Raw genomic sequence first — 27,830 nt, 5'->3', positions numbered from 1 at the left:
GAGAGAAAATATCTTTCCCCTTATATCAAGCCATCCCTTGTGTTCTTAGAGTGATTTTAGACGAAGGCGCAAAAGCAAAACCAAGCTCGTCGAACCGATCAAAAGCTTCCGCACGCTACCTATATAAATTCGATTTCCTCTTGTTCTGAAATAGCAGGGGAATAAGAGAGGGATCGCGGAGTATCGAGCGGCGTGGTGTGGTGCTTCAATGGCAGCAGATAAGCCAGAACCAGTGAAGGTCCTGTACTGTGGCGTTTGTGGCCTACCAGCTGAGTACTGCGAGTTCGGGCCCGATTTTGAGAAGTGCAAGCCATGGCTTCGCGATCACGCACCTGATCTCTATCCCGATCTGTTTGCTGGTTCGTTTTGTTCTCCATTGGAAAAGAATGGGGTTTATAACCGGTCGAAGCTTTGTTTTTTATTGTTCTAAGTATTTTTTCTTATTTAAGGTGGGGATGGGAAGGACGTGGAGAAGACGGCCGAGAGATTACATGGAATGGGGATCTCCAGTAAAGGAAACACTGGAGGTGTGTTGTTACTACTGATCAATTTGGCTTTTAGTTATTTTGCTAGATAATTTCACTGTTTGGATTGAAGCACTGGTAAATTGGTGATATGTGCTGCATACAAATCTTACAGCTGAGGTTGTAGTATTTAGTTTATAAAATGTGACCTCCTTTTGGCATCATTGACTTCAATTCTTGAACATTTTAGTTAATTATTTGATACTTGTTTTTTATCAATAGGGGAAGCTTCAGCCTCTAAGCAAGAGGAGGTGAAACGCCTTCCTGGTGGCAAGATAAAGAAAAAGGTTTATTATACTGCTATTTATATTATATATGGTTTTGTGGGCATGTCTGTATATAAATGATGTTGTTTTCAATCCCTAACTTTCAGAAGAAAAGATATTAGAATGTATCCTCAGAATTTGCAAAGAGAAAAGAAAAAATAAGATGTTAATTGTTCTGTAATTCCGTGCAATAGGCATCACCTTATTTTATATCATAGTTATGTAATTGCTTATGGTAGGTCAGTTTGACTTGAATTTAGACATAAATATTATGGTTGGATAATGTTCTAAAGAAGCCTGAAAAAGCCAATAGTAACTTACTGCACCTTTAACTGTCTGAAATTCTGAATTGAAATCCTGGGGCACAGTGGAGAAAATTTGGTCAACAATTTTAACTTAGCTTGTTCAGTGATTTTAATGGACAGAGTATCCACCTTGGTACTATTAACCAAGTACCTTTTGGTCATGTCATCTTACCTTTCATTATGTACATTCTGCTATAAATTTGTTTCATATTTATTTTAGGAGAGGCCTGAAGTTGTGATTGAGAAGATAGTTCGCAACAAGCGCAAATGTGTTACTGTTGTTAAAGGCCTCGAACTTTTTGGTGAGTTACTTTTCATCGTGCAAATTTTCTTGAAATGTTTTGTGCTATTGCAAGGCCTCCAAATATCATGTACAAGATTTTAAGGAAGTAACATTTCATGTAGCCTTATTGAGCATGTTAAATATCAATCAGATCCTTGTCTCCTAATCACTTGGAAGAACTCCCAACATGTATCTCTTGTCTCCCTCATTCATTTTAAGGTGCAGTCTGGGACAATTAAGAATAGAGGTGTATAAGAAGATATTTTTTGTTGGGATAGGTTATATTGACAACAATATTATTTGACAACAACGATAGCAAGAAAGATCTTACCAAAATAAATAAGTAAGATTGTAATATGTTTTCCTTCACTTGTTTGGGACTAAAGGCTTGGTTGTTGTTTGTTGTAATACGTTCTCCCTCACTTAAATAGGTTGTCTGTCAAATTTGGTGAAACTCATTTAATCATTCATTGAGCAATTTAAAAATTTAACAGGTTTGTCATCCTTTGATTGACTACTACACAATTTTCAAATTGCATGAAATTTGATACACATATATCTACATGAAAAAAGATGTTTAGATAACACTACATCTGTAGTTTTAGTTTTGGCTTTTAATCAATTGGTTGCCCATAATATTCCGTGCCATTTTATATTTAATGTTTACTGGGGTATGTATGATATGTTGAGGCTTTGCAGGGATACACATGATTTTTTTTGGCTTAGATAGTAGAAAGAGAGCTTTGATCTTTCTATAGGAGGAGCTAAATAGATTTTTTTCTTAAAAGGAAGATGGTCTATAATGATCATAGTTTCCATTACTAGAAACAAGGCAAAGAGAGCCCTCCTAAGTAATTATTCTAGTAACAACAGCAATATAGTAGTTTCACAAACTGCCAAAGCATAAAACACAAAGTAATAACAAGGAAAGGCTGTATTGGAAGTTTGGAACAAAAGTTTTAAGTAACTGCCATTATTAGTTCTTCTATACTAAATCCAGAAGGTTCACATCATAATGCCATCGATCTCTATCGTCTCTTCTATATTGTGAGGAACAAAGTCTGTGGGTCCCGCATGTCCAAAAAAAACTGAAAGACAGTCAGGAAGAATTAATGCACTCAAACTTATGTTTCCTTTGGTCTTATCCCCTTTGAAAATGCTTCTGGTCCTTCCATTCCACATAACTGATAAAAAAGTGCAAATTAATGCTCAGAAAGTTAAAATGAACAATATTCTGTTTTACAATTTTACTGGACAATAAATTTCAGGGGTAAAGCTCAGTGATGCTTCTAAAAAGCTTGGAAAGAAGTTTGCTACTGGAGCATCTGTCGTTAAGGTAAAATATATTAGATTTAGTTGTTATGCAATATTTATTTGAATTATTGTCCATTCAGTTTGGATACTGAATAACAGTACAGTTATAGAGATGTCTCAAGCAAAAAAATGAAACTTATCTGCAAAAATTTGCAGCTTACTTTATAAGGTTATCTTTTCTTTTTGAGTAAGGCTATGGTAATGTGCATATTACACAACGTTTATCTAAACCGTTAAGGCGTTTAACATGATCTTCATATTAAAATGTAATTGCAGACCAAATTTTACATTTCTTAGAATTTTTTTGCTTTATTTTAGACCGGTAGAAAATCACTTGATTTGAAAATTGTAGACCGTCCAAAAGAAGTGATTTTCTACCTATCTAAAAAAATAGTAAAAAAATTAAAAAAATGTACAATTTTGGTCCGCAGGTACATTTTCATATGAAGATCATGTTTAACTATTCGGATCAACTATTTGAACTTTCAAAATAGAGGTATAGATCCATAGCGGGTCGATCCGCAATATGCATATTCCCATAGCCTCACTCTTTCTTTTTTATTGTGTTCAAGTGCTTGAGTTCACAGCCAGGAGGAGAGACTATTAGTAAAACAATATTTTGAAATCAGTAGCAACAAATGCTAGTCAAAATTGAACTTTTTTATTTGTTGGTAACGTCCCACCCTATTGGCGCTTGTAAGTAGCAATTAGAGGAGAAAATGTCTATAATAATTTGTAAATCTCCCTTTATCTTTTGTTAATTGAAATTTCTGCCAGGGACCTACTGACAAGGAGCAAATTGATGTGCAAGGAGACATATCTTATGACATTGTTGAATTCATAACTGATACATGGCCAGACGTAAGTACTTTTCTAAACCTGATTATATATGTCTTTAACTTTTCATTGACATAAGAAGATCACAAATTCACCATACCAGCCACATATTCTATGTAAAACTGACCTGATTTAGTGAGTTTGCTTTATATATTCAAGTATACTATATTGGAGTCAGGCTAGTATGACACCAACTACAAATTGATTAGATAGACTTCAAATGACTAATCCAAACCGTTCAAACCAATTTACTTAATGAGTGATGTGTTTACATGCAAAAAAATTTGTATTTTCTAGTTATTTAAGTATCATATCAAGCGGTCAAAAATGTTGAGAAATGAATGCATTAAAATTAACTTAAAAACTCACATATTTGACCGCTTGATTTCATACTAAAAAAATTAGAAAAATTATAAATTTTGCATGTAAACGTACAACTAATGAAATAGATCAGTTTGAACGGTTTGGATTCACCGTTTGAAATCGATTCGACAAGTTTTGGAGTTGGTGTTATATAGACTGAAATGATACTGATGTCATACTAGCGGCTAGCCAGACTACTATATCGTCATCAGTACATATATCAGTACCAGAACTTGTTATAGATTGTGAAATTGGGATGTGAAATAATTAAATACCCTTCTATGCTAGGTACCCGAATCTGCTATTTTCTTCATTGAAGATGGAAAGAAGGTCGCTGCTGCCTGAGTTTTTGTTAGAAAATTGCCTTTCCAAAATGTGGCCCTTTCAAAAGAGGCGTTTTCTCCTGTTTTGTTTGTATTGTTATGTTCTTATAATTCTGGCTTAAAATTGTATTTCTGCCTTAAAATTGTTTACTGTCTTTGTGACTGTAAAGTATTCTGATATGTCTGCCAAATTTTGTATCGAGTTATATAGCTTTCCTTTTCTTTTACCTGGAAATTTTAAATTTATTTTCATCAAATCACTTGCAGCTTCGCTTATTCCTTTATCTGTGCCTATTTGTTGGTCTTTAGCAAAAGATACTAATTTATTTCTTTTTTGATAACTTGCACCATTCGATAATTTTGTTGCTAACAAGAAAAAGTAAACTGATAATTTATTGCACTGCAACTTAAGTTAACACAAACATTTCAACAAAAGAAAACAAAAGAAGCTGGAATTTGCAAAAAATAACTTAATTGTCAGTCCAAAAAAGATGCAAGAGTTACTGAAGACTAGGCATGATCCAATTACTGCTTCAGTATTATATTGGAGGGTTAAGGGATAATGGCTTTTGTTATATTGGAGGGCTGATTGGGAGAACCAGATTTTAAAGGGCCATTATACTTTCGGATCTGTTATAAATAACCACTTTATTTGGCATTGCTGAATTTATTAATACCCACGTTCAAAGTACTAAATTTTGATATTTCCTCATCAAAATATTGAAATTTAATATTAATTTGTCCAAATCAAACTGCACAAATAATTACAGATTAAAATGAAGTCTACCACCTCTCTCTCTGAATTTATAAAAAAAAATTTTGAGTTTTCTGTTCTTGTAACTTTTAGTAAGACTATAGTTATATATGTCATTATCAACGTGTTCTTATATGGTTGCGCCATATATATATAGTGAAATGCTAGCATGCTATCTATAGAATAGTGACATGCAGTGTTACCTCCTAAAAAATCTATTAACTAGACTTCAAATGACAAATTTAAACTATTAAAACCGATCTACTTCACGTAATGCATTTACATATACATTTTATAAACTTTTCTATTCATTTAATATAAAGTCAAACAGTCAAAAATTCTATTCCATAACCCTTCAAAAAATTTAATACCAACATCGTAAATGATGAGATGCAAAAAAATACAATGCCTTCTAATTAAATTTCACCTTCGCTGCGTATACCAACTATCAGAATGTTGTTCCAGTTATAAGAGTGATATACATCATCAGATTAACTTTAAGCCATATGAAAATTATGAATTACTGAAAATCCAAGTCTTACTAATTTCACTTTTCTTGCACAGTCCATTTACAAGAGTACTGTAGGTCACAACTTCAGGCTCATGCCTTTCAGAAATCATGTCATCATAAGAGCGCCATATATCATCATATTAAGCTCAAGCTCTTTGGAAATTATAACTACAAAATTCAATGTTTTCTAAGTTCCACCTTCGTTGCACAACAAAATTATAAGAGCCTGTCTATCACAACATTAGACTTGTGTTCTTTACATATTATTAGGTCTAGAAAAACCAATGCCTTCTCAGGTATATCTTCCTTGCACAGCGAAGTCATAAGTGTTGTGGGTCATGACATTAGGCTAATGTTCTTTAGAAATCATATTTCTTTGCACAACTTACTCTCGTCAGCACCAAAGCTGTCAGAACTGCTCGACCAAGAGAGTGTGTGAACCTCATATCGTCAATATTATTATTTTTTAGTGGAAAACAGTTTGATATTGTTAAGAATGTAACCTTATGCTGGTCATATTTACGAAAAGAAATATGGTTCATCCAAGCTTAATATAATATAGCAATCAGTTCTTGACATAATAAAATCATGTTAGAAGCATTTAATTTTCTGTGTTACTCATATCAGAAGACATTTATATCGTCATAGTTCAATTTTTAAGCCTACATTGCTACAGTTTTAGCCTAGGTAGACTACAAATGAAGGTGCAGTCTTTGCAAAAAAAGAGAACAAAAATGATAATAAAACTAAATAAAATATGAGTAATGCTAAGGTGCTATGGGTTGCATAGAGACCTACGTTGCTATGGCTCAATATTCGAGTTTTTAAAATTTAAACGGTCGATCCGAACCATTTATCTTGTTCTCCATATTAATGTGTTTGGAGACCAAATTTTGCATTTTTTGAAAAAATTTTACTATTTTTTTAGATAGGTAGAAAATCACTTGATCTAAAAAATTCTGTACCATTCAGATATTTAATTTTCTACATATCTAAAAAAACAGTAAATAATTTTCAAAAAATGTAAAATTTGGTTTCCAAACAAATATTAATATGATGAACAAGATGAACACTTCGAATCGACCGTTTAAATTTTAAAAACTCAAATATTGAGCCGTAACACCGTAGGTCTCTATGCAACCCATAGCGCCTTAGCCTTACCCTTGGATGGGTTTTTAATCAAACTGTTTGTTAATAATGCCTCGTCTGGTTATGAGTCTTCTTCGTTATTTAACTTTTTCCCTTTTGACAACCAAAACTTGAAAAGAACGCTGGGAATAAAGTACGTCATCTTCATTTGGTTTTCCTTTTTTGTTTGGTAAAGAGTCGAGGGAAGAATTTAATTTTGTAGCATTAATATTTAATTAACCCAGGCACCTAATTTGAAAGGAAATAAATCTGGTGCGATTTTTTGGAATCGCAGGACCATGCCTTTTCAAATCAAACCATTTATTTTTTGAAATACACAGATCTCAAAAACAATTGGTTTTAAGCACGAATCTCAAAACAAATGAATGATTTGATTTGAAAAAGCAGGTCCCTGCGATTCCGAAAAAATCGCACCAGATTTATTTACCAGTTAGTACACTTGCTCTGTCCACTGTGCATGCTTGTGGTTTTGAGCTCCACGGGTACAATAATAATGCATGCATTGATTTGTTAATTCCTTGGAAGAAAACAAAAGCAGCAATGCAATGCAACTTGGGGAAGCTTCGCTAGCTGGTCAGCTTCAAATACCATGTGCACCCACAAAATGACAAAAACCATATGTATCAGTTACATGTGGTGTAGACTGTAGACTGTAGACTGTAGAGAGGTTACTAATTTTTTTTTGAGTGCAAATCTGCTGGAATCCATAGGTATTTCAGCAGATTTCAATTCATTTTTTGTCTACTAATTGATTTTCTACCTATCTAATAAAATAGTAAAAAATTTCCAAAAAATGTAAAATTTAATCTCCAAACACATTAATATGGAGAACAAGATTAACAGTTCGGATCGACCGTTAGAATTTTGAAAACTTAAATATTGAGCCATTGCATCGTAACCCTCTATGCAACCCATAGCACCGTAGCCTTACTCATAAAATATACAGGAAGAGTATATCACTATATTGGTATGGAACTTGTATTACACATCTTCTCAGATTTGTTAATTCGATTAGCTCAAGTTAATAAGAATGAAAAAGTACCTTAAAACTCGCAAAGGCACCTAGGCACAAAAAAAGTAACTTCAATTAGTAGACGGGAGAAATTTTTTCATAGATTTGCTAATTTAATACTAAATCTATTCTATTCAAACTATTTTATCTTTTTACACTTTAGACAGAGAAGTTATGTACGGAAAGAAGTGTAACACACGAACTTGAAACAGTGGACAGATTAAGGCCCTATTCGGCAGCCTGCTAAGAAATGGGAATGGGAATCAATAATTTTGAACTAATTTTTACTGTTCATCGTGGGAAAAATAACTTGGCTCTGAGTGAATTTTTTTTTCCCACGGTGAACAGTAGAGAGCCGAACAGGCCCTAAGAAGTAGCGCGTGCAATCCAAAAATTCAAAATGCTGACTTCCTTTCAAGAACCCTTTAGTTCCATCAATTGGATCAGAGACCTAAATTTATTTTATTAGAATAGACACATAAGTTCTTTTATATTGCGAAGGAGATTAAAAAATTATACAAGTACCATTAATTTTGTTTTCTCTCCTTATTGAGTGGTAATCTATTTCATTATTCAGATTTTGAGTGTAGTAATATATAGTACTGGTATGAAGTATTGATCAAGCATGACAAATTTAAGAAATTACTAATACCCAATATATTGCTGGTTGTTTGATAGTGAGCTGGCATCCTTGCCTCCTCTATCAATGGCTCTTAGCACATCATCAGTGTTAAATCTTCACCATCGATCTTATTAGAAACAACATCAAGTATTGCATCCACAACAATATTGTTACCATCAAACCCCTTTTACTGTAGGATCTATACCTCAGAAATGTTCAATCCTCTTCTGCTACCAGGGTTATAGTTGGAAATTCTCTCCAACTCTATGAAATGTAAAATGAGAAAGTTATCTACATATATAATGAGGTCAAACTAAACTATAATGCAAACCAATTCGCCTCTCTGTATTTTGATTCCTAAAATATCTGTTATTTGCAATGGAGTAGCACGGCTATGTTGTATGCATTGTTAACCTTATGATGGTATTTTTTTTCAGGATATATTGAATCTTATCTTATTTTAACATAACAAAAGAACTTCAGTTAACAATCCAAAAAACAGTGATTTTGTACCTACCTAAAAATAATATAAAACTGTTTGGAATATGTGTAGTGTAAGTACAAAAATACAACTCCCATTTAATGCACTATTCAATTGCTCGTATACAATTTATTTCCAGTGAAATGACTCGCAGAAGAGAATAAATTACCCGAATATTGCACACAACAATTTTGTCTAAATCAGAATGATTGGCAGCCACCCCATAACCTGGAAAATGCATATCAAGTTATTATTTCTTATTGCAAGGAGATTTTGTATCGTTGGCCAACATCAAGCACTTCAGGTTAAAATTTCTCATGTTCAAATTTACCAGTGACATCACGGTAGTAATCAGATGGACTATAATTTTTTTTTTCTTTTCATCTAAATTGTGCATGGTATAGAGTATAGACCATGAGGGAACACAAAATTGTATGGGTGAATTGTGGAAACACATGAGACAATGACAAATGGAATATAATTGCAGCTATGTAAACCTAAATATTTCTCTGTTATATATTCACCTACAGACAGATGCAACTGCAATTTACTATACCAGTGCGTCGTACAATTATGTGAAAGTTAACAAAGAACATAACAGACGGTGTACCTTTATAATAGCAGAAAAACGAAGAGATGAGAAGCACATAGCAAACACTGTACTTTCAGTGCAACATTAGATTATAAATTGGCTTCTTGTTGGATCTTCCGTCTGTTTAAATTGGGGAAAAAAGGAGAAAATTATAAGAGAGTAAATAAGTCAATAATTAGAGCAATGAAAATTGCCACATGACTAATGAATGAAATTTGACAGTTAATATGGAGATGCATGTATTCAGCCCAGTTTTGGAGGATTGTCCTGACGCGAATCGATGTTACCACACTGGAGCAGGAATGTACTAGTAAGTAATTACTAGGTACCCTGCAAGTAATCTTTTGGGAGAAAAAAAAAATACCTACCACTTATACGCTATGAGAGAAATAGTTAACGTGATATTCATGTTGTTAAATGTGTTGCTCGAACACGACACACTGTTCAAACATGCACATGTGCATTCTAGCAAGGTACCAGAAATTAATTTGTACCAACAAAACCAGTACCACAAAGTTCAAAACTGAGGAACAAACAAAGCCCCAATTTCTCAGTTCTTATCAGCCGTATTAAATGAGCAAAGATCAGACCCCAATTTTCTGTGACTATAATAGAAAATTGTAACCATCCAAGGGGAGAAATCAGAAAAATACCAGAAAAAATCATAGCCCAAAAACCTAGCGAGAAGTGAGCTGGTACAAAACCAAAAGCCTAAAGTAGACGAAGGCCAGACAACAACCACAGAAACCAAAATAGAAAAATCAGCAACTATCAAAATCCTAATACAAAGAAAACAGGAACAAAATTAATTATCAGCAGATTAGCGACAGCCAGATCGCACCAGGGAAGACCCTTCTAGCAAATTTTGTAGCTGAATTACAGGTGAACTGAAACATTGCACACTTAGGAAGAGAATTCCACAGCAAAAAAATAAAGAGAAGTATACTGAAGAAGAGATGCAATACCTAAGACGGAGAGCACCTATGGTTCTGCAGAATTCTTGAATGATGCTTATTGCGCTGCCCAACATAACTTGTTCTCTCTGCACATATTGGGAAAAATATAAAGAAGATGAAATTAGTGTGCTGGAAGCAATTGTGGTAAAATGAAAACCATGCACGGTATATGACATGGTTGATATTTTAGCCTCGATTTTTAACCTAAGACAGTAGTAGTGCATAACTGTTGCTAACTTGCTATAGAGAATCTTAGAACAACACATAATTGTGTCAATAAAGAACTTACAAAAGCAAAGAGCTTAATCTATTATGGCATTCTCAGGTAAATGAATGTTGTATTAATGCTTTGGTAGGGAATAATTATTGAAATCTAGTGGTCAAACTTTTAATTTTGTTTTTCTAATGGTCCATAGAAGCTACTAATAATTTTGCATAAATCTATGAGATAATTGTTACCTTTTAGATATAAGAATGCATCTAATGCATCTCTCCTTTGTACCATGAGGCCATTTAACTGGACATTTTCAGAAAGAAGCTCATCTGCAGTAGAAAATAAAACAATAATTTTTGTAAGAAATTATACTTGAAGATTAAATTAGCACTTTATGAAGATTGGGGCTAATTTGGATGTTATATTTTAAAAACAAATGTCTTTATTTCTGCATCAACGCTAGCTGACCTCTCTATTTTTATTTTATTTTCTTCCTTTTGGATGGCCAACATTTTTGTGCAGATCTCACAGATCATTGGTTACCAGCATATGTCTAAAGAGCACATAATTCAGTCAAATTGCAAATGGATAACTTACAATGGAACTTAATTTTATTCCAGCTAGCAAATGTTATACCTAGTGACACTTTGCATAGTGAGGATGAATGGGGGTACAAATTCAGATTTTTCAGCAATCTTTTCCAGCCAGCGAGCCGTTCAAAGCCTCAAATTTGGCAAACAATGAGCCAAACACATCTGTGAGATTTGGGAACATTGGTCATGTTTTTTTTGGAGAGAAGTTTAGTGAACAATGAGATGAACAACATCAGCATACAGAAACAGGGAATCTGATAAGCACTTCTTTTTTGGAAACTGCAGTGAAGACCTGATATCACACAGGAAATAATGCAAAACAACAATACATATTGCAACAACATGGTTCATTAATTTATTCAATTTATGCAAATCACAATGTAAACCAAATAAATTGATCAAACACAGTCAAGTTCATTTCATTAAAAGAAGCCCCCAAGTACATATCTCCATAATTTTAGTAACTAACCCTATTGCAACTAAAGGGAGAATCACCCAACTTAATTACAAAATAACTACTTCCAAAACCCACAAAAACAAGCTAGAAACAGACAAACCACTCTATCAGCAACAAGTATCAATCTCATGCCTTCTTAGGAGACTTGGCAGCCTTCTTGGAAGGAGATTTCGGTGATTTTGTGGTCTCTTGGGAGTCGCTCTTGGTTTTCTTTGGTAGCAACACCGGGTTAATATTGGGAAGCACTCCACCAGCTGCAATTGTCACTCCAGCAAGCAATTTCCCCAACTCCTCGTCATTTCTTATCGCTAGCAAAACATGGCGTGGTACAATACGGTTCTTCTTGTTATCTCTCGCTGCATTCCCAGCCAACTCCAGCACCTGAATTTTTAATTTTTCAAATAATTAAGAGCAATAAATAAAGGAAGGTTGGAAGGCACTCTAAAAAAACAGAATTGAATTTTACCTCTGCTGCAAGGTACTCTAGAACAGCAGCAAGATAGACAGGAGCACCGGTACCAACACGCTGAGCATACCGGCCTTTCTTTAGGTACCGACCAATGCGACCAACTGGAAACTGGAGGCCAGCCCGGACAGAGCGTGTGACAGACTTCTTCCTGGGCCCACCTTTCCTACCAGCAGCTCCCTTCTTGGTCTTGCCTCCAGCGGTGTCCATTTCAGATCTCAGATTACAACTTAGAAGGAGAGTTTGGGCGGGATTTTTTATGATTTTGGGATTGCAATTTGGGCGGTGACAGTTCTGGTTCTCTTCCTCTTCCTCTTCCTCTTCCTCTTCCTCTTTTTTTATATAGAATGAAAAGATGCCAAGCTGGCGATCCGTGGTAAAGATACTCAACGGTCAGATGTTATTGTTCATTGACGGGTGAGATGACTTTCAATGAGGCTGCCAAGGTGGCGATCCGTGGTAAAGGGATACATTAATGCTCAGTTTTTTCAAGGGATCAAATAATGATGGGCTGCCAAATTTAGGCCCAAATAATGGCCATTCATAATGAGCTTTTTCTTTTTCACATAAAAATGGGATATTGGGATGAGGTGATTAATGAGCGAGCATGAGCGAGTTAGGGTATGCTCATGCTCGCTCATTAAGTAAATGAGCGGATAAATGAGCGGCTCACGAGTTATGACTTATGACTCATAACAAAATTATATAGTGTGCCTACGCATAACAAAATTTGTTAAAAGTCATCATAACAAATTGTCATAATTTATTTAAAATAAAATATAATAAAAATTCAACAAAAATATAATTATATTACAAAAATAGAATAATCCAACAGAAACTAATAAAAATTCAACAGCTATCGTCTTGTCGATTTTGACGGTCCTACTTGTGACATACAGATAGATATTTCCTTGTCACATACCTACAAATTTGTATTATGAAAACAATAATGAAAATTCATCTTAAACAAACAACAAGCAGTTGGGATTTTAAATTGCTAGTTTAGAATTAAACCTTCATCTTAAACAAGCAACCTTGGTTCTGCCGATTTACAAAAAAATGAATATGAAATCATGAATATTAGTATATTACACAAGATTAAATGTTACATTGTGCTCACTATATTACACAGGATTAAATATGAAACTATGCTCACTATCTATCAATCTTAATGAGGCAAGGTTGATGTTACACAGAATTACACATGATTAAATGTGGCAGGGATTAGATGTGGCAAATTCTTAATGAGCGAGTTGAGTCATGCTCATGCTCATGCTCACTCATTAAGTAAATGAGCGAGTTGTTAATGAGCGAGTTTAAATGAGCAGATAAATGAGTGAGTTTAAGCGAGCTTTTAATGAGCGAGTTATGAGCGGCCCACGAGTTATGAGCGATTTACTCACCCCTAGATGTATGGGCTAATCAGCTCCTAAACACTTATAGTAAATTTAAGGGAAACTTTCTAGTGCATCCATGTACACATTTTGTTATAGTCCGAAAATTTTAAACTAATAATTAACTATCAAATTATAAATTATGTCTAATTAAGATTTTTAGTTAATTAAATGATGATCAACGTATTAACTTAATTATCTAAAACTAATTAAGTTTTGTAAGTGTTAAATGCAATTTATAATTTTTAAACATTTAAGGGTACGTTTTGATGCACTCTAGATTAGCTAGAATAGCTACTATTTGGGTATGTTCGGTGAGGTGAGGAATAGTTAAGGAATAGAGGAATTATGAAATTGAGAATTGATCACTCTTCTTCTCTATTCCTACTATTTTGTCTCTTTATAGCTTAATTGCAGTTTGTCACAAGAAATATATGTCTTCATACATGGTCAACCCAATTATGCAATTGAGTTTCATAGCCTGGTTAGGTCTAAAATTAGTCATGTGCAACCACAAGTCAATTAATGCTTTTCAATTTAATCCAAAAGCCAGTTTTGGTACTTGTAATTCACATTTACTCCAATAAAGGAAAAAATGTTCGAAAGAATGTACTTTGTGAAATTAGTTGACAAACTTTGTAATGTTCACATTTACTCAAATAAGTTTTAACCCTTGAAGAATCCTTAAAAAAAAATTAAATTATGCCCCGAGTAATGTTCAATTAAGTTTATTTTTTTGTTTTCTTGAAGCAGTGGGGGCAGCTTACTGTGTAAGAGGAGGAAAAAAAAGGAATGAAACAGAAAAACAGTTTGGGTGAAATCGAGAAACTGATTTTATTACTTTATTTTCTTTTTCCTTTTTAGATGTATACAAATTGAGCAGTAGTTCTGCTTGTTTCTTTGGTTCTTTTGGTTTGATTATTAAATTGAGAACTCAACAAATTTAATCAGAATTTAAATCTCTCTTGATATTGGTTTGTTGAGTACCATTGAAAAGGATCACGGTACCATTACCAGGTATGTTACTGAGGTCTCCAATTTGCGCTGGGGTGCTGGACTTGAGCTAGGCCTAATATGTAGATAAATGAACCATGGATTTTGGGTTTCAAATTTTTATAATGATCTTTATTGTTCCTAATTGGTATAACATGTGTGATTTTCTTGGTTTATTTATGCAACAACAAATCTAATTTGTTGCGGCACTATATATTATAGGAGGAAATAATGGGCATGATGGGCACCAATCTCTTGCCAAATCCGGATTAGTGCTTAACGGGTCTATTAATGGGTCTGTTATGGTTATGGATGATAGTTGTAGTTGTAATTCTTCTGTTTTTTGTTTTGGTTTTAATTTCCCCTTTATGGATATCCTAGTTGTAGTTCATTTCTGTTTTTTCAGAGGCTGTATTTGGAGAGCAGTGCAATGCTACTGGTTGTGGCGAACAGTGGTACCAGACAGTGGTATTGGAAAAAAAATGAGTGTTGGTTGTTAGATAGGTGTCAGTTTACTGGTATTGTTACTGGTATAGGACTGTATCGGTGGTGTTGTAATATTAATTTTCTTGTACTCAGTTTTTATCTTAATATATTTGAAATTGCTCCTTAGAGTGTAAAGGAGAAAAGGACAGTAAAGAGCATGCATAAAAGTATAAAACTGAGTACACTGCATCTCCATCTTGTTTCTTTGATTTTTTTTAATTGATTATTAAATCGGTACACTGTATCTCCTGGCATTATTGTTACATAGGAAGAGAAGACAGATGCACAATTCCTAAGATTAACCACCCCCCCGTCCCCCACGTCCATCTGGATTCTAAATTGGCATAGTAGAGAAGATCAAAACAGATTCAGAAGTTCTGGTACACACTCCATATGTATATACAAAGTTCTGGTACACACTTCATAATCTTCATTCAGAGTTCTGGTACACTGGTATAAGATCCTTTTTCTCTTGCATGAGCAGCTTAAAATCTCTTCAATTAAGTTGGGAAATTAGAAGTAAATCATTATTTTCTGGATAGGTTTGTTTATCCTTCTTAATTGGATGTGCGTGTGCATAAAAGAATGGTTACATGAATTAAAATCAAATTCACTCAGCCTCCTATCAGTATTTCAAATATATGCAAAATTTTATAACAGGCAATGCCAAAAATCAAATTGTGACTATAAACTTGAAAGCACACATCACCAGTGAAAATTTGATAGTGGTCAATTACACTGCTTAGAAGTTGATGCTAGTTTGACTGATATTATTCTTACTGGTAAACTTGGCGATGCATATATCACCAGTGAATTTGGTGAGCTAATTTGTACCTGATATTATCCTTACTGGTTCATTTGGTGATGCACACGCCTCCAATGAAAATTTCTGAATTATCACATGCAGCAATATAAATTCACTAATTATACTCAATTCAAGCACAACAAGGTAAACCAAAGAAAATAAATAAATCTACCTAATCATTTTACTTCTCCATTAAAACAAGATTTAAAAAAAAAAAAAATCAAAACCCTAGCTACAAGATCTAATCACCAATGCCACCAAAGGAAAATCATCAATCCCGCTTACTTACAAAGGATGTATTCATATAAAACCCAACCCACTAAGCTTGGCTACCTCCCACACCAGGAACCAAGCAAGCTCAAATCTCAAGCCTTCTTGGGAGACTTGGCAGCCTTCTTGGGAGATTTTGTGGTCTCTTGGGAGTCGCTCTTGGTTTTCTTTGGTAGCAACACCGGGTTAATATTGGGAAGCACTCCACCAGCTGCAATTGTCACTCCAGCAAGCAATTTCCCCAACTCCTCGTCATTTCTTATCGCTAGCAAAACATGGCGTGGTACAATACGGTTCTTCTTGTTATCTCTGGCAGCATTCCCAGCCAATTCCAGCACCTGAATGATTTTTTTCAAATAATTAAACAAACCCATTAGTCATTTAAGAGCAATAAAGGAAGGTTGGATTGGATAACAACTGAAGCTGAAGGTGGTTAAAAAAGCAGAATTGAATTTTACCTCTGCTGCAAGGTACTCTAAAACAGCAGCAAGATAGACAGGAGCACCGGTACCAACACGCTGAGCATACCGGCCTTTCTTTAGGTACCGACCAATGCGACCAACTGGGAACTGGAGGCCAGCCCGGACAGAGCGTGTGACAGACTTCTTCCTGGGCCCACCTTTCCTACCAGCAGCTCCCTTCTTGGTCTTGCCTCCAGCGGCGTCCATTTCAGATCTGAGATTACAACTTAGAAGGAGAGGAAGGAGAGGAAGGAGAGTATGAAAGCACGAGGGATTTTTTATGATTTTCGGATTGGAATTTGGGCGGTGAGAGCTTCGGTTCTCTTGCTCTTTTTTATATAGAATGAAGGATGCCAAGCTGGCGATCCGTGGTAAAGATACTCAACGGTCAGATGTTATTGTTTATTGACGGGTGAGATGACTTTCAATGGGGCTGCCAAGGTGGCGATCCGTTGTAAAGGAATACTTGAATACTCAGTTTTTTGACTTTTTTCGAATCCCTATCCTCTTTGGTATTGCAGAGAATCACACTCACTTTACAGTTTGAAATTAAATCTAGCATTTTTTTTTTTCAATAACAGAAATAGGTACGCACGCACAACAATATCAAACTCCAAAAAGGCTGTCCACACATCTAGCATTTATGCATTTATGCAGAAGGAAAACATGTAGCATTTAGTCACAGAAAATAAAAGTAATTATGATTAGTGTTTGAATTTTGAGGACAAAATTCTTTTTAAAGAGGAGGATGTAATGTTTCGTCACGTTCATAACAAAAAAAAAAAATTCATTATTAATTATGATTATAATATTGATATGACTAGTATGTCTCTTGAAAAAAAAATGTCTATAACCCAAGAATAGCTCCACTGTTCCAGATTTCCTGTCATCCAAATGCCAAATAGAAATTAAGAATAGAATGGAAATATTGCTATTCTGCTCTTCCGTTGAAAAAGTGAATTAGCAGATTTGAGAGAAACCAAGAATAGTGATATTAATAAAAAAATACCTTCTCCACCTTTTTTTATTCATTCTCCACAGAACAATAGTAAAAAATTTATTAAATAGTAAAAAAATTATTATTTTGAAATTTATTATTAAATAGTAAAAAAAATATTTCAAAATTAAATTTGTGTGATTTGTGTGATATTGTTTAATTAAATTTTAATTGTGATTGGATTGAAGTATTATTGAAAAATATGATGCTTCATATATATTTAACAAGTCATTATAAATATAAAGTTAGTTAGAAAAGATAAAAACAAATAAATCATTATTATATTATTACCCTCTATTGCTATTCCAAACATATAATCCAGACAACATTTCTACTAATCCGGAATTGTCAAAGTTAGTGTTATTTTTGGATTCCTTGAATTAGCACTATTCTCAACTACTAATCCAAAAATCGCTATTCTTGCACTAATCCTTGCACGATCCAAAGAAATCTGGATTGAAGAATTGATTTCATTCCATTTTTAACCTGATTACTATCTTTATGAGAAACCGTCTAAATTTATATTTTGAACTCTGGACAAAGGAAAGGCTCATTCTTCATTTTATCACACTTAGATCTCTCACCCCCTCCTCCTGTCATATTTCTCCTTCCTCATTCCTTCACAGCCGCTGACTCAAGAAAAATCCAAAGAAATCTTACTCTTGCAAAATTGATTGAAGTTCTTATTGTTGGTATAAATTTTCAGAATATTCGGATAGTTACAAATTAATTAAAATAAATCAAATTGAAATAGAGTTACCCGGATCGTGTACGAAACACTTTCCTTAAGCGTATTCCGTCTCATCGTGCAAGATGGAACCGCAACCAAGATAATCCGGGGTTGTTGCTCCTTAGGCACGCCATGGAAGCAACTGACGATGACTCCGCAATATCCAGCATAGATCAGAATTTCATAATTGAGATAAATGTAAAATGGTTGAATGGAAGAATGGAAGAATAAAAGAATTATATCATTCTTGTTTTAGTTCGAATTCAAAACCCACAGCCACTAAGAGATCAATGGATGAGAGATATATCTTTATCATGTTTGAGTGAGACTATGAATTAAATAAGAAAAAGAAACGGATCCGAAATATAAGGCTATTAAAAGAATATTAATGGATAATCAATAAAAGGTTAAACGGTGCTCAAGTGGCTAATTATTATTCCTTTTTATTATAAATCAATTCAAAGAGTAATTGACGGAAATGAAATTAATGGACATGATATTTACAAATTTAACCCTCTATGATTTCAATATTACAAATAGAAATTTTAAGCAAAATTATTGAAGAGGAATTTTGAGTTTTTAGAACTCAAGTTCCAACAATCCCCCACAAAACTCAAAATTTAAGAATATCAAACGGGATATTATACAGAAACAAATTGCTGGATATTAATATTGTGCATCGATGAAGTAGTTTAGAAACTTTGAACTTCATCTAGTATTGATAGCTTTAATTTGGAGGAAACATAGTGAACTATGTCTTGAACTCGTTCCTTTTATCTAAAATTCAACCACCACACACACAACATGGAGCTTCTCGTCGCGGTATGCGCATTAATGGCCTTACGCAAGTCTTGGATTTTCATGAGAGTCTTAAAGGCTTACCCATGCCTCGCACCGCGGCCGTTACAGACACTCTCATATAGGTGAGTTCCTACCAAGGATATGTGTAGATTCATATCCTGCGGAAATTACCGCCTCGGTTCTCATTAAGAGCTAAATTGCTCAATCTACCATCTACATAGAGCACACTCACCATAGGGATGGGGTTGGAGTCAATGCTCCTTAAAAGTGTGCGCTCTTTTGATCAACTTATCGGTTTGTTATTACCCATTGAATCTCTATCAAGGAATCGCCTATCAGAGATTGGGTTGCCACCGTAAGAAAACCCATTAGGGCTAGCACCCACCCCCCTCGATAAAATTTATACGAGGACTTTAATTTTAGTCCATCATCAACATTTTCATATCAATAAATTATCATTTTTTTTTCTTTACTTCATTTATCTGTGATGAATAATAATCTTCATGAATCATATTAATAATTTCATGAATTAATTATTTATAACATCATAGCATCATGCTACATAAAATTAATTACATATATCATTATTCGTATATAAACCCCCACATTTTCAAGGTGCATTAAATATTTCAATAAGTATATAAACCCCCACATTTTCTGCTATACATGAGAAAAATAAGAATATTATTTTTCTAATTATTTCTTATAATAAATGCTCAAATATTGTGCATATTTAATGCATTCAAATTAATATTGATTGTCATAAAAAATATACTATGACAGAAGTCAATCAAATGATTTTATCATCTCAGTCATGATATATATATTGTGTAATATTGATTTAATATTTCATTGATTATTAAAGTTTCACACGATATCTTCTGTTATATATGTGAAATAATATCATTTATTTACTTATTTCGGACCTCTAGAAATAGGCAAGAATAGCTGTATGCAAGATCTACTGTTCAACGTCTGAACATTATATAATTCATTTCATTAGTTACTTACACTATAAGTAAAAATCATGTTACTAATACAATATATTGTCTTATCGACAATAATATATATCATTCATAAGCAATGAGTTCAATATGATCTCTTATAAGTTAATCATCAATATATATGATTGTATTCTTTTAATTATTTTATTGCTTAATTAATAGATTTTTATATTATTTTCCATATCTTACTAAACCGTAACATATGATCATTGTCATGCACATGAACGAACACTAAAACATTCACTTGTACAATTTGATAACATTTTGTAATATTTATAAATTTTACTAATTAATTAATCATAGCATATTTTGAATATTATTTAACGGTGAAGCCTTCTTAACGAGTTTACTTTCTTCTTTGGATAAACCATATAAATAAACATTCGGGTCATAATAACATGAATATTTATACAACCAAAAACCGATGAATAATAATGAGATGTATTCATTCATTAATTATTTGTTTAATTAATCATAAAGATGATTTGAATCCTCATTACTTATTACTATCTATTTTTTTTCGGGAGCATTAAGGGAATAACCAAGGTGGTTGTAATTGATTCATAATTACAAAGGTAATAATTATAAGGGCATTTATAATTTTTAGTCTTTCAGTTTTTTTTTTTTACTATAATAAATAATTATTTCGTTGGTTATAAAATATAAGAATTAATGATTATGACAAGAGTCAATATCAATGCTTACGTTATTCATTTCTATTATTTTATTCTATGGTTATTGTAAACCAAAGACTCTGAAAAATTATTTTCCAATAACTCTAAATTTATTTTTTATTACAAATAAGTTCAGTTATTAATATTTATCAGTCCAATTATTAATACTGACCAAGTAATTTTTCATTTCTTCTTTTCTAGATAAATAAACTGAAAATCTAATTGATTGATTTAATATTAATAAAATCAGATTTCAATTTATTAGAATCATATTTAGACAGTAAGAAATTTATAATGTCTAGTAAGAAATAAGATTTTAATTTCGGTTACTATTGAGGACAATTGATAAGATCAAATTAAGGGAAAGTTTTTATTTTTTTTCTTGGAATACCAAATAAGAAAAGATGACAAATAAAGTATATTCAATTAATTTTCTTTAACGTAAAGATTGAAGAAACATAATATATGGAAATATAATAAATGTTTCAAATTATAATTATCAAATTCTGCATTTATAGATCAACGATTAATTACTTAAGCATTGTTATTATCTAAATTATAAAATATATATATATAATCAAACTTGCAGATAATTATTTATCATATCATCATACTTTTATGATTTTCTTTTTAGATTTACTAAACCAGAGATCTATGATTTACAATTTTCAATGTTGAATATAATTGATTGTTGCTCTTTATTCTACATATAACATATATAACATAGTTTCTTAATTACCCTAATAATTTTTTTTTTTTTTTTTACTATTTCTATTCTCATACCAAAACAGTGAGACACCTATACGCGTCTCTTCAATAATTATATTAAAATATAATCAAATTTAATTACAGAAAATCAAAATGATAATCTCAATGATTACTATCCGAATTACATGGAATACGCTTAAGATTGTTGGTATAAATTTTCAGAATATTCGGATAGTTACAAATTAATTAAAATAAATCAAATTGAAATAGAGTTACCCGGATCGTGTACGAAACACTTTCCTTAAGCGTATTCCGTCTCATCGTGCAAGATGGAACCGCAACCAAGATAATCCGGGGTTGTTGCTCCTTAGGCACGCCATAGAAGCAACTGACGATGACTCCGCAATATCCAGCATAGATCAGAATTTCATAATTGAGATAAATGTAAAATGGTTGAATGGAAGAATGGAAGAATAAAAGAACTATATCATTCTTGTTTTAGTTCGAATTCAAAACCCACAGCCACTAAGAGATCAATGGATGAGAGATATATCTTTATCATGTTTGAGTGAGACTACGAATTAAATAAGAAAAAGAAACGGATCCGAAATATAAGGCTATTAAAAGAGAGTTAGGCTGGGGTGCTATGGATAGCATAGTGGCCTCTATGCTACGGCTCAATATTTGAGTTTTCAAAATCCAAACGGTCGATCCGAACCGTTCATCTTATTCTCCATATTAATATCTGCTTGGAGACCAAATTTTATAATTTTCTGAATTTTTTTACTATTTATTAAGCCACTTTGAAAATCGCTAATCCAACGGTTTTACTGTTTTGTGCAGCCACCGTTGGATCAACAATTTTGTAAAATACTTAATAAATAGTAAAAAAATTCAGAAAAATGTAAATTTTGGTCTCCAAGCAGATATTAATATGGAGAATAAGATGAACGGTTCGGATCGACCGTTTGGATTTTAAAAACTCGAATATTGAGCCGTAGCATAGAGGCCACTATGCTATCCATAGCAACCCAGCCTAACTCATTAAAAGAATATTAATGGATAATCAATAAAAGGTTAAACGGTGCTCAAGTGGCTAATTATTATTCCTTTTTATTATAAATCAATTCAAAGAGTAATTGACGGAAATGAAATTAATGGACATGATATTTACAAATTTAACCCTCTATGATTTCAATATTACAAATAGAAATTTTAAGCAAAATTATTGAAGAGGAATTTTGAGTTTTTAGAACTCAAGTTCCAACACTTATGGTCTAAAAATTCATGCTTTAAGGTAATCTAAAATCATGATACTTTAATTATAATTGTTGTATAAATTTTATCGATTAGGACATGATTTTGAAAGGCAATTTGCAACCAAACCAAGAAAATTATGAAAAAGAAATGCTGGTTTCAAAGGTCTCGATTCCAGAATGGACAAATGAACCATTATATGAGCTTTTTGATGACTATTGAACTGTCAATGCTTTTGGTTTTTGGAATTAAAATTTCACATGGTTTAGTTAAATTTCACACAATGAATGTAGTATATGTTTCCAAAGGAAGTTTCTCCATTACGGTGAGATAAGTATGTTATTTGTAAATTGTATGGCTACCCTTCCGTTTAGTGAGACAAGTATGGGACTAGTAAATTGGAGTGTTTTTTATTTTTTTTATTCAATTAAATATTTTGTACATGAGCTTTATATGCTTTATTCTAGAAATTTGAAGTGTTATTGTTGAGGTGAGATTGCTATATATTTCATTTTTATTTAGTTGATCGTTAGGTTTAAATGCTTCAATATTTTATTTTGAATGCTTGATCATTGAGGTTTAAAGGTTAGATCTCATTGTAAATATCATTTTTATTATTTAGTTTATCGTGGGGTTTAAAGCTCGATGTAATCAGCAGCTCGATGTAAATAGCAGAGATCAAAGGCATTTATATACTGTTCAAATTTTACTGTACCAGATACTGGTATACACTTTAAATACTTGGACTAAATCGTTCTTTTAACTTGACCTGTTGCCCTGTTGGAGATGAATGTGCTATAAAAGAACTGACAACAATGATATGTGAAAATTACAAACAAGACCCTATAAATTCCTATATTTATGTAAAAAACAAAATATTTGTTAAAGATTTCAGAAGTTGAATAGGTTTAGCTTACATACCTGATAGGAATTTCAGGATCAAAGTGATATCATTTTAAGAAGCAACTAAAGAGAAGACAACATACAATACTAATTCATTATCACACTACAATAAAAAACATGGATCATTTCTACTTGCCAAGAAAACAATTATCATGATGAATATACAAACAAAATTGCCTCTAAATAACAATAACTTCAAAGTCCAAATTATTAAATGTGACACAAAAGTATATTCCAACTATAAAGTATAAAATATTCAAGCAAACTGAGCTCTGTCACTTCTGTGATATGCTATTATCTTGAACAAAAGTGCCTGCAATAAAAATCAGAACTTGAAACACAATTCATAGTAATACATAGAAATTTAGCATATTACACCTTTAGCTGTAGAAATACATGTAAAATAAAAGAAAATATGAAAAGAGTCTCATAAAAAGAAAATGAAAAATGTAATATGTAACGGATGGTTTTATTACTTCACTTCTGCTCAATCTTAGATGCACTTGAGGTCAGCTCCAGGATACGTACCAGTGGTAACGTAGTCTGTACCAGCTCATGATTTCTTACCAGAATTCTTACCACAGTTCATGCTTGCTGGTTCTCCAAAGCCGGCAGTACAGGATCTCATACCAGTGGTACTGAATAACAGGAAACTTCCAATCAGGTATTCAATTCATATGCTATCTTGTGACTATCAATCTATCATACTACCTTAGATCACCCAACCATATGTTTAAAAGACCAACCTGAAGTTTAACCCATAGCTCAACATGAAGACCTAAAACTAGTTTTTATGATTTGTTTAATAGTTGCTGAAATGCTCCCTGTTCTACCATGATTCATACCGAACTTGCTATCGCACAGCACTTTGAGAGTTGGCATTGATTGTTAATTTGGATAAGAAGTTTGTCAACACCAGCTGAAACTAGCTCATTAACCTATATATCTTTTTCTTTGATTGAACTTGACGTCTTTTATTTAAGGAATTATAAATCTGAATTGCTTTAATTAATTCAATTTTTGATTCCCAAATCTTACTATGATAAGAGGAACAATTTATGCTTCCCTTTTAAAACTATTGAGAGGCTGAACTTGATTAGCAGTTCAGCAAAAGAAAAAATTACGGACTAATGAACTTTGCTTAAGATTTATTGAGACTTTTAGACAAGTGTGAAAGCTGAAAACATTATATTACTTTTTTTTTCCAAAAGAGAAATGTCAAAAGAGAGAATGGCTGAAAAGCTATTCTTAAAATTATGAAATTTAATAAGCACCGACCTCTTTTTGTTTTTAAATAGGATTGTATACTGAACTGGAATTTTCATTTGTTATGGAGGATCCAAGCAAATAAATTTGGATAAGCATATTACAATTACCGTAGCGAACGCTGGGCCTCAGATATTGCTACTTTATATGCGAATCACATGTCTGATTGAGGAACTTAACAGAACAAGTGGCAAACACAGAGGCACTGCAATTATTTTAGAATGCCCCCTCGCTCTCCTGACAAATTAGCTCATAAGTTCAGCAGTTCTATAAACTGACCTTTGCAAAGATTAAAAAAAAACTGACTAGAGGATGCATCTTTATGGTTTATGAACGAAGAAAACCTCTGATATATATATTATACCTGCATTTTTTCTAAGAGGCTGAACTTACTGTTAAAAAATCAAGCTACTGACAGTATCTAGAATAATCGAATCTATCCTTGTAATTAACGGTCATTTACTTCTATATATCAGAATCTATATATCCTTGTTCAACATTCCTAGTAATTGTTGCAGAAAGCTGCAGTTCTGATAATATGCAACTCTACAGATATCTTTCTTTTTTACTATGTAAACCAGAGTTAGGAGTAGTAATCAAGGTGCATAATAAATTTGTACAAATAAAAATGGGAAAAGTACATTTTAAAACAGTGAGAAATTGTTATTGTAGAGATACTGGTTTGGCCAGACAAGCAAACAGTGAGAAATTGAGCTAAATCCACAAAAAAAGCACAAATTTACCACAAAACCCACAAAAATAACAATCACACAAAACCCACCAAAATAAACACAATACCAGTGATAAAATAATACCAATTTACCACAACTCAGAGATTTTTGATTTAACCTAAATACAAACAACTTAGCAACTGGGAATGGAAGAGAGCGCACATTCTTCTGTTTTTTTTTTTGGTTTGGTTTTAATTTCCCCTTTATGGATATCCTAGTTGTAGTTCATTTATGTTTTTCGGAGGCTGTATTTGGAGAGCAGTGCAATGCTACTGCTACTGGTTGGGGTGAACAGTGGTACCAGACACTGCAATTATATTCAATTCAAGCACAACAAGGTAAACCAAAGAAAATAAATCTACATAATCATTTTACTTCTCCATTAAAACAAGATTAAAATCAAAACCCTAGCTACAAGGCCTAATCACCATCCCAATACAATACAAAAGATGTATTCATATATATAAAAGTAACCCACTAAGCTACCATACATCCCACACCAGGAGCCGAGCAAACTCAAATCTCAAGCCTTCTTGGGAGACTTGGCAGCCTTCTTGGGAGATTTTGTGGTCTCTTGGGAGTCGCTCTTGGTTTTCTTTGGTAGCAACACTGGGTTAATATTGGGAAGCACTCCACCAGCTGCAATTGTCACTCCAGCAAGCAATTTCCCCAACTCCTCATCATTTCTTATCGCTAGCAAAACATGGCGAGGTACAATACGATTTTTCTTGTTATCTCTCGCTGCATTCCCAGCCAACTCCAGCACCTGAATTTTGAATTTTTCAAATAATTAAGAGCAACAAATAATTAAGAGCAATAAATAAGAGCAACAAATAATTTTGAATTTCCCCAACTCCAGCATCTAAAAAAACAGAATTGAATTTTACCTCTGCTGCAAGGTACTCTAGAACAGCAGCAAGATAGACAGGAGCACCGGTACCAACACGCTGAGCATACCGGCCTTTCTTTAGGTACCGACCAATGCGACCAACTGGGAACTGGAGGCCAGCCCGGACAGAGCGTGTGACAGACTTCTTCCTGGGTCCACCTTTCCTACCAGCAGCTCCCTTCTTGGTCTTGCCTCCAGCGGCGTCCATTTCAGATCTGAGATTACAACGAGAGGAGGAGACGCGGGATTTTTTATGTTTTTCGGATTGGAATTTCGAATTTGGGCGGTGATAGTTTTGGTTCTCTTGCTCTTTTTTATATAGAATGAAAAGATGCCAAGCTGGCGATCCGTGGGAAAGATACTCAACGGTCAGATGTTATTGTTCATTGACGGGTGAGATGACTTTCAATGGGGCTGCCCTGCCTCAGTAAAGGGATGTGTTTTTTCAAGGGATCAAATGATGGGCTGGGCTGCCAAATTTAGGCCCAAATAATGGTCATTCATAGTGAGCTTTTTCTTTTTGACATCAAAAATGGGATACTAGCAGATTGTATGTAACTATACTAAAAACTGGTTCTGCAAATTATGTTATACTTTCAACAAGCCCTGACCTTGACCAGATTTTGCAAAAAAATATGATATTGTGGGAAAATTCAACAATGGTATGTGCATGGCTTAGGTTTTAATCTTTCATCCTCATTTTGTAATAAAGGAGTTGAGAATGATAAATTCACAAAATCTCACCATAATCAAACAATGCTGTCCTTATTTAAATCTAATGAAAAAATTTACTGCTGGGAGGCATTAAATCAATCAAACTTCAAATTTCTGACAAGTACTCAAGTTTTCTTAATTTTTAAGGTTTGATCTTGTCAGTATTCCAGCTATACTAGACAAATATTCTATGTAAAACTGACCTGATTTAGTGAGTTTGCTTTATATATTCAAGCATACTATATCGTCAGTATATATCAATACCAAATGTGAGAGTTGGGTTGATGTAAAGCCTGTGCTATATTGAGACCAGAACTTGTTAAAGATTGTGAAATAATTAAATACCCTTCTATGCTAGGTACCTGAATCTGCTATTTTCTTCATTGAAGACGGAAAGAAGGTTGCTGCTGCCTGAGTTTTTGTTAGAAAATTGCCTTTCCAAAATGTGGCCCTTTCAAAAGAGGCGTTTTCTCCTGTTTTGTTTGTATATATAATTGTATTGTTATGTTCTTATAATTCTGGCTTAAAATTGTTTACTGTCTTTGTGACTGTAAAGTATTCTGATTTGTCTGCTAAATTTTGTATTGAGCCATATAGTTTTTGTTTTTCTTTTACATGGAAATTTTATATTTATCAAATCGCTTGTTGCTTCGTTTGCTCCTATTTGTGCATAGTTCTTGCATTCTTTTGCACAAGAGACGTAATCATTTGAAGGCTAACTTACA

General features: G+C 33.2%; 4 protein-coding genes and 2 long non-coding RNA genes across 8 annotated transcripts; 1 reads left to right on the top strand and 5 right to left on the bottom strand.

Annotated features, from left to right (window-relative positions):
- LOC144559786 (Translation initiation factor SUI1 family protein) lies at positions 1 to 27,830 on the top strand. Of its 3 annotated transcripts, XR_013513244.1 has the most exons (8): positions 1 to 359; positions 450 to 527; positions 747 to 811; positions 1,316 to 1,397; positions 2,647 to 2,714; positions 3,470 to 3,553; positions 27,464 to 27,570; positions 27,780 to 27,830. XR_013513244.1 is itself a non-coding variant. In XM_078308909.1 (7 exons), the coding sequence occupies exons 1-7, from the start codon at positions 209 to 211 to the stop codon at positions 27,518 to 27,520; spliced, it is 585 nt and encodes a 194-aa protein (XP_078165035.1). In that variant the 5' UTR covers positions 1 to 208; the 3' UTR covers positions 27,521 to 27,588. The 3 variants fall into 3 exon arrangements, 2 of the variants coding, with proteins under 2 accessions (XP_078165035.1, XP_078165033.1); XM_078308909.1 differs by lacking the exon at positions 27,780 to 27,830 and having other exon boundaries at positions 27,464 to 27,588; XM_078308907.1 differs by lacking the exons at positions 27,464 to 27,570; positions 27,780 to 27,830 and adding an exon at positions 4,181 to 4,442.
- Positions 8,913 to 10,376, bottom strand: LOC144560009 (uncharacterized). Its single transcript, XR_013513302.1, has 3 exons — positions 10,302 to 10,376; positions 9,355 to 9,456; positions 8,913 to 8,972 (listed from the first exon to the last, which is right to left on the bottom strand). It is a non-coding gene; the product is annotated as an uncharacterized LOC144560009 (long non-coding RNA).
- LOC144559864 (putative histone H2A.2) lies at positions 11,494 to 12,351 on the bottom strand. Its single transcript, XM_078309016.1, has 2 exons — positions 12,023 to 12,351; positions 11,494 to 11,937 (listed from the first exon to the last, which is right to left on the bottom strand). The coding sequence occupies exons 1-2, from the start codon at positions 12,230 to 12,232 to the stop codon at positions 11,683 to 11,685; spliced, it is 465 nt and encodes a 154-aa protein (XP_078165142.1). The 5' UTR covers positions 12,233 to 12,351; the 3' UTR covers positions 11,494 to 11,682.
- LOC144559685 (putative histone H2A.1) lies at positions 15,855 to 16,740 on the bottom strand. Its single transcript, XM_078308786.1, has 2 exons — positions 16,429 to 16,740; positions 15,855 to 16,308 (listed from the first exon to the last, which is right to left on the bottom strand). The coding sequence occupies exons 1-2, from the start codon at positions 16,636 to 16,638 to the stop codon at positions 16,066 to 16,068; spliced, it is 453 nt and encodes a 150-aa protein (XP_078164912.1). The 5' UTR covers positions 16,639 to 16,740; the 3' UTR covers positions 15,855 to 16,065.
- On the bottom strand, positions 23,631 to 24,201 carry LOC144559754 (uncharacterized). The gene is made up of 2 exons (XR_013513229.1): positions 23,967 to 24,201; positions 23,631 to 23,818 (listed from the first exon to the last, which is right to left on the bottom strand). It is a non-coding gene; the product is annotated as an uncharacterized LOC144559754 (long non-coding RNA).
- On the bottom strand, positions 25,858 to 26,674 carry LOC144559686 (putative histone H2A.1). The gene is made up of 2 exons (XM_078308787.1): positions 26,390 to 26,674; positions 25,858 to 26,268 (listed from the first exon to the last, which is right to left on the bottom strand). The coding sequence occupies exons 1-2, from the start codon at positions 26,597 to 26,599 to the stop codon at positions 26,026 to 26,028; spliced, it is 453 nt and encodes a 150-aa protein (XP_078164913.1). The 5' UTR covers positions 26,600 to 26,674; the 3' UTR covers positions 25,858 to 26,025.

This window comes from Carex rostrata, chromosome 9 (assembly GCF_964058835.1).
Source record: "Carex rostrata chromosome 9, lpCarRost1.2, whole genome shotgun sequence".
In the NCBI taxonomy this organism is placed as follows: Eukaryota; Viridiplantae; Streptophyta; class Magnoliopsida; order Poales; family Cyperaceae; genus Carex; species Carex rostrata.
The sequence above is the reverse complement of the archived record's forward strand: the minus strand, read 5'-3'. Positions and strand labels throughout refer to the sequence as shown.